The sequence below is a fragment of the Staurois parvus genome, unplaced genomic scaffold (assembly GCF_062004578.1).
Source record: "Staurois parvus isolate SC_StPar_1 unplaced genomic scaffold, SC_StPar_1.0 ptg000293l, whole genome shotgun sequence".
NCBI lineage: Eukaryota > Metazoa > Chordata > Amphibia > Anura > Ranidae > Staurois > Staurois parvus.
The window spans coordinates 1,357,935-1,371,691 of record NW_028318089.1 but is presented as its reverse complement, the minus strand read 5'-3'; the positions used below and the strand labels follow the sequence as shown (position 1 = coordinate 1,371,691).

Here is a 13,757-nt window from a genome sequence, read left to right as displayed (position 1 = left end):
ACATTGTAAATTTGCTGTCTCCTTAAAATAACTCGACACACAGCCATTAATGTCTAATCCGCTGGCAATAAAAGGGAGTACACCTCTAAGTGAAAATGTCCAAATTGGGCCCAACTAGCCATTTTCCCTCCCTGGTGTCATGTGATTCATTAGTGTTACAAGGTCTCAGGTGTGAATGGGGGGAAGGTGTGTTAAATTTGGTGTTATCGCTCTCACTCTCTCATACTGGTCACTGGAAGTTCAACATGGCACCTCATGGCAAAGAACTCTGAGGATCTGAAAAAAAAAGAATTGTTGCTGTACATAAAGATGGGCTAGGCCAGGGGTCTGCAACCTTTAAGACATAAAGAGCCACTTGGACCCGTTTCCGAGAGGGAAAAAAAGACTGGGAGCCGCAAAACCATTGCAACATTTAAAACAAATCCGACACTGCATATATTGCAAAAAACGCTCTGGTCATGAAGGGGGTTTAAGGGCCCAGTAAGCAAAGGGTTAATCAGGGCCACAGTGTATCGTCATAATCACAATCATAGCCTTAGGTCAGTGGTGGGCAACCTTTTTTTTCGACTGAGCCAAATCTCGCCAAAACCACGATTGAAATTTATTTTGAGAGAAACATTTTTAAAACTGAAAATACATCCCCCATATAGTAATTCATCCCCCCTATAGTAATTCATCCCCCCTATAGTAATTCATCCCCCCTATAGTAATTCATCCCCCCTATAGTAATTCATCCCCCATAGTAATTCATTCCCCATATTGTGTGAATTCACTTACCTTTGCTCCGCGCGTTCCTCTCGCTGGGTTCCCGCGCCGTTCTGGTCTTCAGGGCGGACTGTGAGAGGAGAGGAGTTCGTCACGCTGCCCCGCCTACATCCGGGCTGCCCCGCCTACATCCTGACAGCCAATGTTTGCCAGCGGGCGCCCGGCACACAGAAGATCTGCATTAAAAGAGCCGCGGCTTGCCGACCCTATTGCCTGTCACCTGGTGGGCAGTGTGCTCCGGACCCGCAGGGAAGGTGAAAAAGAGCCGCATGCGGCTCCGGAGCCGCGGGTTGCCGACACCCGGGCTAGGCTATAAGAAGATTTCCAAGACCCTGAAACTGAGCTGCAGCACGGTGGCCAAGACCATATAGCGTTTTAACAGAACAGGTTCCACTCAGAACAGGCCTCGCCATGGTCCATCAAAGAAGCTGAGTGCACGTGCTCAGCGTCATATCCAGAGGTTGTCTTTGGGAAATAGATGTATGAGTGCTGCCAGCATTGCTGCAGAGGTTGAACTTGGGGGGAGTCAGTTTGTCAGTGCTCAGACCATATACTGCATCAAATTGGTCTGCATGGCTGTTGTCCCAGAAGGAAGCCTCTTCTAAAGATGATGCACAAGAAAGCCCGCAAACAGTTTGCTGAAGACAAGCAGACTAAGGACATGGATTACTGGAACCATGTCCTGTGGTCTGATGAGACTAAGATAAACTGATTTGGTTCAGATGACCACTGCCTTGCTAAAGAAGCTGAGGGTAAAGGTGATGGATTGGTCAAGCAGGTCTCCAGACCTAAACCCTATTGAGCATCTGTGGGGCATACTCAAACGGAAGGTGGAGGAGCGCAAGGTCTCTAACATCCACCAGCTCTGTGATGTCGTCATGGAGAAGTGGAAGAGGACTCCAATGGCAACCTGTGAAGCTCTGGTGAACTCCATACCCAAGAGGGTTAAGGCAGTGCTGGAAAATAATGGTGGCCACACAAAATATTGACACTTTAGGCCCAATTTGGACATTGTCACTTAGGGGTGTATTCACTTTTGTTGCCAGCGGTTTAGACATTAATAGCTCTGTGTTGAGTTATTTTGAGGGGACAGTAAATTTGCACTGTTATACAAGCTGTACACTCACTACGTCACATTGTAGCAAAGTGTCATTTCTTCAGTGTTGTCACATGAAAAGATATAATAAAATATTTACAAAAATGTGAGGGTGTACTCCCTTCTGTGAGATACTGTGCGTGCGTGTTTGTATAAATATATATATATATATATATATATATATATATATATATATATATATATATATATATATAAATAAAAAAATATATATATATATATTTTTTTATATATATATATATATATATATATATTATACACACACAAGCCCGCGCGCACACATATACGTGCTATATAGCACCAGTATTCTATTAAATACCTTTTTAAAAGCCACAGAGCAGATATCCATCTAGTCTTCTACAGAGAAGATTTCACTCCTCTTCACATATAAGAAAACTACTTGACATGTAATGGCACAACTTTTTTTTTCTTTTGAATAGGGTAGAAAATGGTTAGGTCCCCAGGTTTCCCTTCACTTTCTCTTCCCAAGACACACTAGAAACGTGGGAGATCTCCCCAAAAGCGAGAGGATATACCTTTTCGGAAAGTTGGCACCATGACAGGTTTACCCATTGAGAGATTTCTTCTAAGTTCCTGTTCTCATGACTCTTGAAAGCTTGGATTTTTCATTGCCAGGACTGAGGGTGAATCTCCCCAAGTAGACTGTGATAAAATCTAGCTAAGGTTCTAATACTTCCCCACGTCATACAAAATTAGAGCAAAAAATATTTGTCTTGTATACATGTTAATAGATGAGGACCTGAATGATAGCTGAATAGACAAAAGACCTCCAGGAGCAACAGGATCTGTAACGGCCCGTTCACACTTCTTTAGTTGCGATAATGCACAGCAATGCTATATGCATTGGTACTATACGGTGCAATTCATTTCACATTGCACCCCAATGAACCATGCTGATGGACATGAGCTATGGTGAACTGGCAGAAATGCTATGTGCTCCTGTTTTGGTGTGTTAGCCCATTGAAATAAATGGGTTGCCTTAACGAAATTCTCATTAATGCATGTCACTTGTGTGAATGATAGCAGTATTTGAAGCCTGTTAAATGAAAGAAGGCAGCACGAAACATTGAAAGAAACTATAAGCCCCCCCATTAACACCACAACACGTTATTGAACGCTTAACGGTTAGCAGAGTGCTGCTTATGAGAGCTTATTTCAGTTAGTCGCAAAAAGCATATCAACCCACCAAATACCAAGTGAGCTCCAAAACGGGTATGCTTATAAAGACTTGAGACCAATTTTCTGACTTTCCCGATCTTCAAACTTGTTCGAGATTGTTGATTTTGAACGTGGTGAAGCATAGCACCAGCATAGTAGCCAATCAGCTAGCATTTTCGGAAGGAGGTCTGTGTGTCAGACCCTATATCTCTTAGACCGGTTTATTTTTGGGGAGCTGCAGTGTCCTGAATCTGGACCAATGTATTTTTTCTTGTCTGTATGTTTTTCTATAATATAATGCTGCATAATGCATGCAGTGTCCCTGTGAACAAGTCCTGATGAATTCTTAATGCTTTTTCCAAGGGTTCCCAAGAACACCTGTTCTTTATATAAATGTATGTAAATAAAATGTACATTAAAATGTAAAGTACATTGAGCGTCGTTTATAGCACAGACTAGGAGGAACAGCTTAAACAGCTTAGTAGTTGTTGTGGTTTTTTTTTTTTTTTTTTTTTTTTTTGTATTCTAAAGCTACATCAACCTAGTTCATTCAAAATGTGACCTTGTTGCAGGATATAATGAAAACTTGCATGCTCGAGAATAAGCACTGGTGTCCATTCAGGTAGAGGTCTTGATGCTTCTGGAGGCCTTTTGATACTTGCTCAGATGTAATGGTCACTTGATAAAGACAACTGACCATTTTAAGCTGTCTATATACATTTTATAACCTTTCAGACACTTTCAGTAACCAATTTTTTTAAAATTCCATACATTTTTTTTTTTATTTAGTTATTTTAACAAGAAGTCATACTTTTGTACTCCATAGTTGTTGGTAGACCTCGAGAATCAGAAATGATCATAAATTAGGCATAAAATAGGCAGAATAGCCTAGTTATGGAAATGGTTTGTTTGGGCCAGTTTGAACCAACCCAGCTTAAGTGAATGAAAATATGGACTTCGGCTTTGAGGGCCTGTTCCCACAAAAGCGCAGTGCAGGAAACCCGCATTCCATGTGTGTTTCCTTCACATCTTTCAAAAAGCATTGCATGCACCACAGGTGAGTCTCACAGGAGTGTTTCCTGGTGTGAACCGGCCCTAAGATGTTGCCCAAAATTTCAAAACAGGTTTTACCTTTCAGTTTTTATTGAATCTTCAGCATAAACCAGCCAAGATACAATCCATCTATAAGCAGGCTGGTTGATCGACTTCAATACTAGCAGCCTATCAGTACAACTAGCTGCCAGCAGTGATCATTGTGTTATGCCGACATGGGAAGCTCCCTGTCAGCAGAACATAATAGTGCTGTGGGAGGCATCCCCCCATCAACACTGACTGTGTTAATGAGGGATCGAGGAATTTTTCTTTCTTTCTACCCATAATGCACTTTTCTTTCCTGCAACTATCTATGGACTGCTTAAGTAGACCTGTACTTAGCCTGTTTTTCAAACAGATTCATCAGCACAGTATATTATGACAAAGCAAACATTTTACTTTTTGTTTTAGAATTCTTATTAGAAGCGAAAGAAAACTTCCACATGTGTGACAGGGCCTAGGCACACTCACAGGTGGCTATCAAGAGTTCCGTAAGCATACCTCACCCTCTCTTGTCTCTGATTATTATGCAGGCCATAGACGGCTCGAAAACCTGCCGTTTTTTCGTCCGATAAACGAAACATCGGTCGTTCGTTATCCGACGTAACCACCTATTATTACGAAAATCGTCCGATCAAGGCATAAAGTTCACCCCTTATAACAGGCAAAACTTCTGTTCCTTCCAGGTCACGGCTCATGCGCATATTTTCTTTCGTAAAAACGATCGTAGGATTTGACTATTGACGCGAAAATCGGACGGTTTCCACAAATTTTCCAACATGACCGATAATCCAAAAGTGGAAAAAACGTGAAAACCGGCCGACGAATTAACCCACTAACAGTGCAAAAATCAGCCGATTAATCTTTTGGACGAAAAATCGGCCGATTTTCGAACCGTCTATGGCCGGCATTAGTTTACATTGATTGGTGGTATCAGGTGGGGAGGGAGGGGGGGGTCTAGGAACAGAGAGATACAATCCCACAGGGATGCATTGGAAGACAAAGTGGGCCTGGGCAAAAGAGCAGCTATTTTAAGTGCTATCTAATTCTCCACTGACTTATCTCATACAGTGTGAGCGATAAGGCGGCCTGATTCTAGGTCCACTTTAAATAACCTGCTCTAAGTAAATGAAAATAAGCAAACCATTTGCAGTGGCCCTTCAAAAATCTGCTCATTTATCCATTGTGTAATACAATTAGTGATGACTTTACACTAAGCATTTTTAATAGACATGCAATGCAGTGGTAGACAAATTAAAGAGGAAGTCTGGAGCCAGTTGGCCACATACTTCCACAGTAAGCGCAGAAATATGATGATACTTGTCAGCTCTTTGGCCCCTTTACTGCCTGGCTTCTGAAAACTTAGTAAAGGTAAAAAATTCTTTGTAATGTAATCTCAGAAACACTGATCACTAGTTAGGGCAGAAAATATTACACAAAACAATGGCAGGCTGAGAAGCTTTTACAAATATATGTTGCGCTCCTAAATACTTCTCAATAAATAATAATTAAATTATTACCATTAAATTAATTCAAATTATGATACAAATAACTAATAAAAGTGTATGAATACCAAAAAATATTTAAATAGATAGTATCAACTAATCAATCTCCTCCAAATAAATATCAAAATAATTCCACATGAAATACTCCTCTAAAAAATGTTTTACCAAGTGCTCATAAATCATCTATTAGTGACATGATGTACTTACTAATACCCTCAATTTCATTTATATTCATAATATCATTATGAGCACTTGGTAAAAAAATTTTTTAGAGGAGTATTTCATGTGGAATTATTTTGATATTTATTTGGAGGAGATTGATTAGTTGAAACTATCTATTTAAATATTTTTTGGTATTCATACACTTTTATTAGTTATTTGTATCATAATTTGAATTAATTTAATGGTAATAATTTAATTATTATTTATTGAGAAGTATTTAGGAGCGCAACATATATTTGTAGATATTTCCAACACAGTTGTAGTTATGTGTTTCATGTTTGAGATCCTCTAGTAATTATCACACCTGTGGCTAGCAAGTTACTCTGATTCATCTATAGGCTGAGAAGCTTTGTCACTGTTTGTGTGTATCTATGCATCCAGGATCAGACATCTTTCCCCAACCACAGATAAATGGTGGATGTTCAGATACATGTGAACAGCAACGGCTCCTCTCAGCTTGTCATTTCTTTGTACAGGTTGAGGAGCCGCAGCTGTTTGTGTATACCTGAGTTCCCAATTGCAAGAATCCTTTGATTCTTGCTGCTGGAATCCGCTGCATCCTCCTAATCGCCTCTGTAAAACAGAGGAGACTTGGAAAATTATAGAGGAAAGACTGGGAGCAGTGTTGGTTGAAATGGGGGGAATGGTGCGCTGATCCAGAAGAATTTGTAGGAGTTGCAAAGCAGAGGTGGATTGATGGGGAGATGTGGCAGATGGGGTGTTGTGGAGAGGAATATGCATGCCACTGGATACTAAAAAGTTTCTAAGGGAGGGTTTCATAGTTTGACAATTTGACCATGGGGTCAGATTGAGCATACAGAGGGGAAAGCTCAGGTTATTATTATTATTCAGGATTTATATAGCGCCAACAGTTTGTGCAGCGCTTTACAAAATGAAAGTAGACATTACAGTTAGAATACAATTTGGGACAAGAGGAAACAGAGGGCCCTGCTTGTTAGAGCTTACAATCTAGAAGATCACCTAAATTGTAGAATGGAAAGGTACAGTTGAAAGTGCATATGGTACTTGTGGAAGCAGATGTAGCCTGGAGCAGTAAACAGTTGACTGGATAAGCCTTCTGCATGTGGATTGTAAGCATTCATTCCCATTTTTCATTTTTACCACCAGAGTTCTTTATAAACAGAGATACATTCAAATAGAGCTGGCAGTATTAGGATCTGTGTGCAGGACACACTTTCTGTCATTGGTATCTCAGAAAGCAGGAGCCAGTCCATTTGAGGTGCATTTCCGTTCTGTCTTCTAGCGGTGAAAGGAGACAGTCCGTTCTTCTGCCCAGAGTTGTGCCATTCCAGGATGGGAGATTTGCAGTGAACATTTTATTGTTTTATATATTTAAATGTTTTTCCTTTTTGTTTTCTAGCTGAAGCTGCAGGATCGTTCTTTGGTGCCCAGAGATGTTGTACACAGAATTGGAATAAAGGTAATATACGGTGCTCCTTGGTGGATTATGTGTGCCATGGAAATCCTTTCTTTACAGAGCATAAGCATCTATCTTTTTATGCATTATCTGGGGGTTGTTTTATGAAACTGGAAATCTGTATTTTCACTGTCCTCCTTGCACATAACCAGGTACATGTCAGCTTCCTATATCCTTGTAAAAGGATGTTTGTTACTATTAGGCCTTCTTCACAGGGCTTCAGCTCATACACTGATTAAGCCATAACATTATGACCACCCACCTAATATTGAGTAGGTCAATTTTTTACCGCCAAAATAGCCCTAACCCTTTGAGACATGGTCTTTAGTAGATAAAGCATTACGCTGCCTCCGCCGCCTTGCCTTCTCCTTATATTGCATCCTGTGCCATCTCTTTCCAAGGTAAGCAATGCAGACGGCCATCCACATGATGTAAAGAAAACAACATAATTAATAAGCACAGGCCATCTTTTTCCACTCCTTCATGGTCCTGCTCATTACAAGGACTTTTGGCTGTGGATATGGGTCAGCATGGCAACCCTGACTCTGGTCTGCAACTACGCAGCCCCTAACAAATACACTGTGTGTTCTGGCTCCTTTCAGTCAGAACCAGCATTATCTTTTTCAGTAATTTGAGCTACAGTAACTTTTCTTTTGGATTAGGCTACGTGGGCAACCAGTTCTCTGGTTTTCCTTCCTCTGGACCACTTTTAGTATCTCTTGTCCACTGTAGACTTGGGACCATCCCACAAGAGCTGCCATTTTGCAATTGTTCTAGCCCAGTCATAAAGCCATTACAATTTTGTCCCTTGTCAAAGTCAACACATCAAGTTCAGGGACAACAAGTTCACCCACTGCCTAATTTATCCACTTTCATACCTCCTCGTTTCCAATTTGGGAAAGATAGACCTAGATCTAAAGGGGAGTGCTGACTGTCATTTTTACGGCCACCGGGGTATTCATACATCGGCAGCAGCAGTCGTGGGTTTTACACACACTGCAGCCACTAATTTGGTATACTGTACATCTCACAAGCAGACTCTTTCAAACGGAAGCAGTCTAGTGGTTGTACAGTTACTAACCTGCTTCTATGGACCCCTGAAACATTACCCTCCTTCCCTGTACTTATATTAGCTTCACTGGAGTACAGGGCATATCCCTGATCTTTTATTAAAGAGAACCTGTGACTATAAACATGCTATCACATAGGGGGCTTGTGACATAAATATAAGATTTAAGTAGCTGAGATGTGATTGTAGAAATATGACATTGTACATTTAGCTTCATTCCATGTTAATAATAAGATGGGTTCAAGATTCAGTCAGAGACATATGGTCACCAATTATCACCTGAAAGGACAGTGCATCCTCTAGGCTGGAGGTGACACCTAGATGCCAATAAGACTCGTCACCTACGTAGTCCGACTTTGTCGCCTTCTAGAAATCTGAGAAGAGGAACTCTAGACATTTTGGCTTCAGAGGCAGTGGGAGACCAAGAGAGGGCTTCGATGTGTCTAGGAGCTTTGACGTATATCAGCAGATCAAAGGAATATATTTCATCTCTCATAAAAGCTAAAATATTAGTTGCAGAGCGATGAAAATACTTCCTTCTGATTGGACACATTGTAGGCTACATCTGCAGGTAAAACTGTATTTGTAGCCTATGTAGAATCCCAGAGAAATGTAGAAAACGGTTATATGGCGCCTGATTGCAACAGCTGAACAGTGATTGGTACTGTCGCCAATGAACTGATGCGCTGGTGTCGGAAATTCAATCCCTGACTTGGTGATTCAAACCGTTCCTGGTCCAATCAACTTTGGGCATTTCAGTACCCAGAATGTCCTGTGGGCTGGTACAGGAACACCCTCCAGAGTTGATTGGCCAAGGGCTAATGTCCAGCTTACGTCCATATTTCAATAAATTGAGGACCCTGGGATATGGACGGTGTGATTCGTACGGAGCCGGTTCTATTGACTGGCGGATAGCGGACTTTCTCTTACTTGCTCCAGTCGAGGATAACTCTTGGTAAAAGTTTTAGTTCTGTTTATTCCCTTTTATTTTATAGTGAATAGCCAATTGTGTGTCTTTTTGTATTTTCTGTATTACTTGTAACTTTATACTTTGTACATATTTTATGTACTGGCCACTTTCGGGATATCAAATCATAAAATTAATAAGTGACTTCTGGGTACTTAAGCTCGAGCTCATATCTCCGGAGAGATTGTTGTATTGCAGTGTCTTTATACGCTCGGTCAAGTTCATTGCCTATCTGTATGCAATTGCACTGCGTGTTGGCAGATTGCATGCAGATTGTAAAGTAGGATATCTGTGTGTGTGGTGGCCCAGCAGACCAGTCTGCGGCTAAACTGTTGGGTGGTGGCAAGCTACCATTTGAGGTGTGTCTGGGGTGGGGGTGTGTGGACAGTGGAAGAGTGATTAACACTGGGGTTCTAGCTTGTAGGATAGCTGGAGGAATCCTAGAAGGGTGTGCCAATTGCTAGGCTGCTCCTCAACCCTTATAATGCACCAGATTGTATGTAAGATTCGTATCTGCTCCTGTGTGTGGTCAGCCAGCTGGATTGGAGTCTCCCTCTAGTGGTGGCCAGAGGCAGTGCGGGCTGTGAAAGTGTATCTTATATATATTCAGATTAAGTCCCCTTCATTCCCTCTTACCCCAAGTCACGGCCGGACTTGCACGCCTCAGTTAGCTAGTTGCTGTGGGCGTTGGATCCGTGACAGGGCTTTTGCTCTCCTTTGTGATGGCAATAAAAATAGGTGTTACAAAAATAAAAGTACCCCAAAGCCTAAGTACAGCCAAAATCAAATACAAGGGAAATAACTTCGTCAATAGGATGTGTTCTGCTGATTCCTCCTTCTGTGAGGAAAAATCTTCCTCCATCCAGCAACTACAGCTTCCATGAATAAAAAGCCATCTCTGAATGAAGGTGGTGGAGCCATCAGCCCTTCCTCCATTCATAGATCCTGTTTCATTCATATTTGCTGTAGTACAGTTTCTGTGAATGCTAGAAAAGGTGGAGAGAGTTGAACTCTCTTGATGAGAACCTGTGGCAGTTCATTAGTTTTATTAATCCTTGCCACATTTTGGCTGCACTTAGGCTTGGTGCCTACATACAAAAACATCAATTAAGTAAAAATGCTAGGGTCATTATTTACAGCTAATTCTAAACTGATGACCTGTAGAGGCTTTTAAAATGTCACTTATGGACAATTTTGGGTACCGAAGTTTGTTGCTGTTTCACGGGCGCACACAATTTTAGGGTTGACATGTCTCTTTATTTGACACCACTATATCTTTTCTATATAATTGGGTATTATTTTGTGTTTTTTTGCACTAAAATTAACTTTAGTATATTTTGTTACTGAAATTTGCACTTGATAAACCATCAAATTATAATGTTTTAGGGCAGTGGTTCTCAACCTTCCTAATGCCGTGACCCTTTAATACAGTTCCTCATGTTGTGGTGACCCCCAACCATAAAATTATTTACCCAGTAATTATAATTTATGAGTGTCGTTTTACCTCCAATACTGCTGCTTTCAACACAGTAGCTGCTTTTAACAGAGTAGCTGCTTTCAACACAGCAGCTGCTTTCTACACAGTAGCTGCTCTTTACACATCGGAAATATGTGTTTTCTGATGGTCTTAGGGGACCCCTGTGAAAGGGTCGTTCGACCCCCAAAGGGGTCGCGACCCACAGGTTGAGAACCACTGTTTTAGGGTTTTAACTAATTTTCAGGCCTAAAATAAATATTTGAAGTGTGCAGAAAAAATGCAAAAATGGCTCTGACAGCGAAACTGTTAAACACACTGCCAGTAGACTTAAACCACTTCTCATCTGACCCATGTATATAAACGGCCAGACGGGAGCAGTGCAGGGGCGGGTGGTTGTTTATAAACTGCCTCCCCGCCCCCTCCTTGTGCACGCTCCGGACACCGTGAACACTGATCGTTGTACGGGACCTCTGTGTGAGGTCCCGATCATGTGATCACTGATTGGCCAATCAGTGATCACATTCAGAGTAGTAAACAAGATGTCACTTCTGACATCATTGCTTACTACGTGTGAAATCTGTGAATGATCACATAGGTCACATGGTACAAGGCTATTCACAACAGCCTGGTACCATGTGACAAGCTGTGACCAATCACAGCTCACACAGTATTTCTCAATGGCTGCAAGAATGCAGCCAGAGAGGAGGAGAAATGATTGCTTTTAAAGCCTTTATGGGTGTAAAAGCAATCCTTGTAAAAAAAAATAAAATCTTCATAACCATGGTGTAACTATGGTGACAATGTACTGCTAGGGTGGCAGTATGTAAAAAAAATTAATAAAATAAAACAATATAAAAATGTAAAAAAAAATTTTTTTTTCAATTATAATTTTTGGTTATAAACTAATTTGTTTTTTTTTGTTTTTTTTTGCTAAAAAGATAACTGAATAAGATTTATGAAGAAAGATTATTTGCAAAATTTTATAAGAATTTATTTTTCAAAATTTTTGGACTTTTTCATTTATATAGCAAAAAAAAATCCAGTAGTGAATAAATACCACCAAAATAAAGCTTCATCTGTCTCAAAAAAATGCGAAAAAATTCATATGGGTACAGTGTTGCATGACCGCGCAATTGTCATTCAAAGTGTGATAGTTCTAAAAGCTGAAAATTGGCCTGGACAGGAAGGGGGTGAAAGTGTCCGGACTTGAAGTGGTTAAATGAGCAATGATTGGCACTCTACAGGAAAGAACGCTTGGGAATAAATGTCCATAAGATGGTGCTAGGGTTAATTCAGTGTTCAAATGCACCAATGGCAAGCAAGACAACGTTTATCCATACATCCAATAAATAATTGGATCTTTACAGGATCACTCAGATTACATCTCGGGAAACCCTATGGTTTACCATATTCCTGGTTGGTATGACAATCTTTACCATTGCTATTCATGGATACCTGTGCTTGCTGACATTTACATGCCTAATGGTAATTTTAATGATTGGATTTATGATTGCTTTAATACATTTCCTTCTCTTCTTCATTGGATATTTGGATATATGTTGTCTTGCTTGCCATTGGTGCATCTGAACATTGAATTAACTCTAGCACCATCTTGTGGACATTTATCCAAAGCTCTCTTTGCTGTATAGAGTACTTCTCTGTTATTTCTCTACTCCAAGTGGATTTGGTGGAGCAGCTTGGATACCAGTCTTCCACTTTCTGTCCAAGTGACCGCTGTTTTGGAGAGAGAAAAAATGAGAACAATTCCCCCCAACTGGAACCATATTTATATGAATATAAGCGTTCTACGCACCAAATGCGGTGAATTAAAGTTTTCAAATAGTATATGTGTCATGAAAAAACCTAGCAGTGCTCTTTGTCAGATGGTTGTACATTGTGGTCCATCTTGTAAGATGTTTACAAACCCTTAACTACATCTGGCTAGGTTCACACTTGTGCGGCTTTGCGAGGTGCGTTTTGCATGGACACGGAAGCCCTTTCTTTTGAATGAGCTGCTGTGCCTCCTGAAACACAGGGAAAAGGTCCCTTCAGCATTTTAGAAATTGCAGCCCACACAGGAACCGCAAGGGCAGTGCAGTTCTAAGTGCCGGAGTGATTTCCATTGTGTGCAGTGTGCCATTAGGATTAAGGGCACCAGCTCGCATCAAGTGTTGTTTTTCTATGCAGATGGTTGCGGCTGCAGGAACAGGTGCAAACCTGCAGCAGGAGCCACCCTCCTTAAAAGTAGGGATGCAACGAAATTTTAGTGGCTGAAATGTTTTGGCAAAAACACCCCTTTCGGTCGTTGGCCGAAATGAAAAAAAGTACCAAAACAGGTGCCGAAAAAACGTCTGCCGCTCGGTAGTTCAGCCTTACCTGAGAAACCATTGATCCTGGCACTGGGCATAGAGATGAGTGAAGGAAAGATGGCCACCACACCTCTCTTTTTTTTTTTTTTTTTTAAAGCACTAGATCAATGCTTTTTTTTTTTTTTTTTTTTTTTTCTTTTGACTCAATGCTTTATTGACCCCATATCTATCCATAAAGAGGACCTGTCACTAATTATTTCTATCACAAGGGATGTGTGCATTTCTTGTGATAAGAATAAAAGTGATTAAAATTTTTTATAAAGGAACATTGCAAAAAAAAACAACAAATACATTTTTTAAGATTTTCATAAATCATAACCTGAGCTCACATCACTAGCCTCTACATAATGCAGGGCTGCTGTTAGAAACCACGGGGCCCCATACAGCAAACCTGACAGGGCCCCTCCACCAAAAAAAGAAAAAACAGTTTACTATGCTTCAGTTATGAATGAACACAGTGAGTGATTGTTACCGATCACTCCTTGTGTTCATTCATAAAGGGTCTGGTAAATGTGACATATTTACTGGACCCTTCCCCCACTCTCCATCCTGAAGTCACA

The 13,757-nt window shown here is 40.7% G+C and overlaps 1 protein-coding gene across 1 annotated transcript in view; it reads left to right on the top strand.

The window, feature by feature from the left end:
- Nucleotides 1–13,757, top strand: part of UBE2O (ubiquitin conjugating enzyme E2 O) — an 85,821-nt gene that overhangs the window by 29,734 nt on the left and 42,330 nt on the right. The window contains exon 2 of the mRNA XM_089682657.1: nucleotides 7,259–7,318. Coding sequence (XP_089538783.1) covers nucleotides 7,259–7,318 — 60 coding nt within the window. The remainder of the gene's footprint in view (nucleotides 1–7,258; nucleotides 7,319–13,757) is intronic.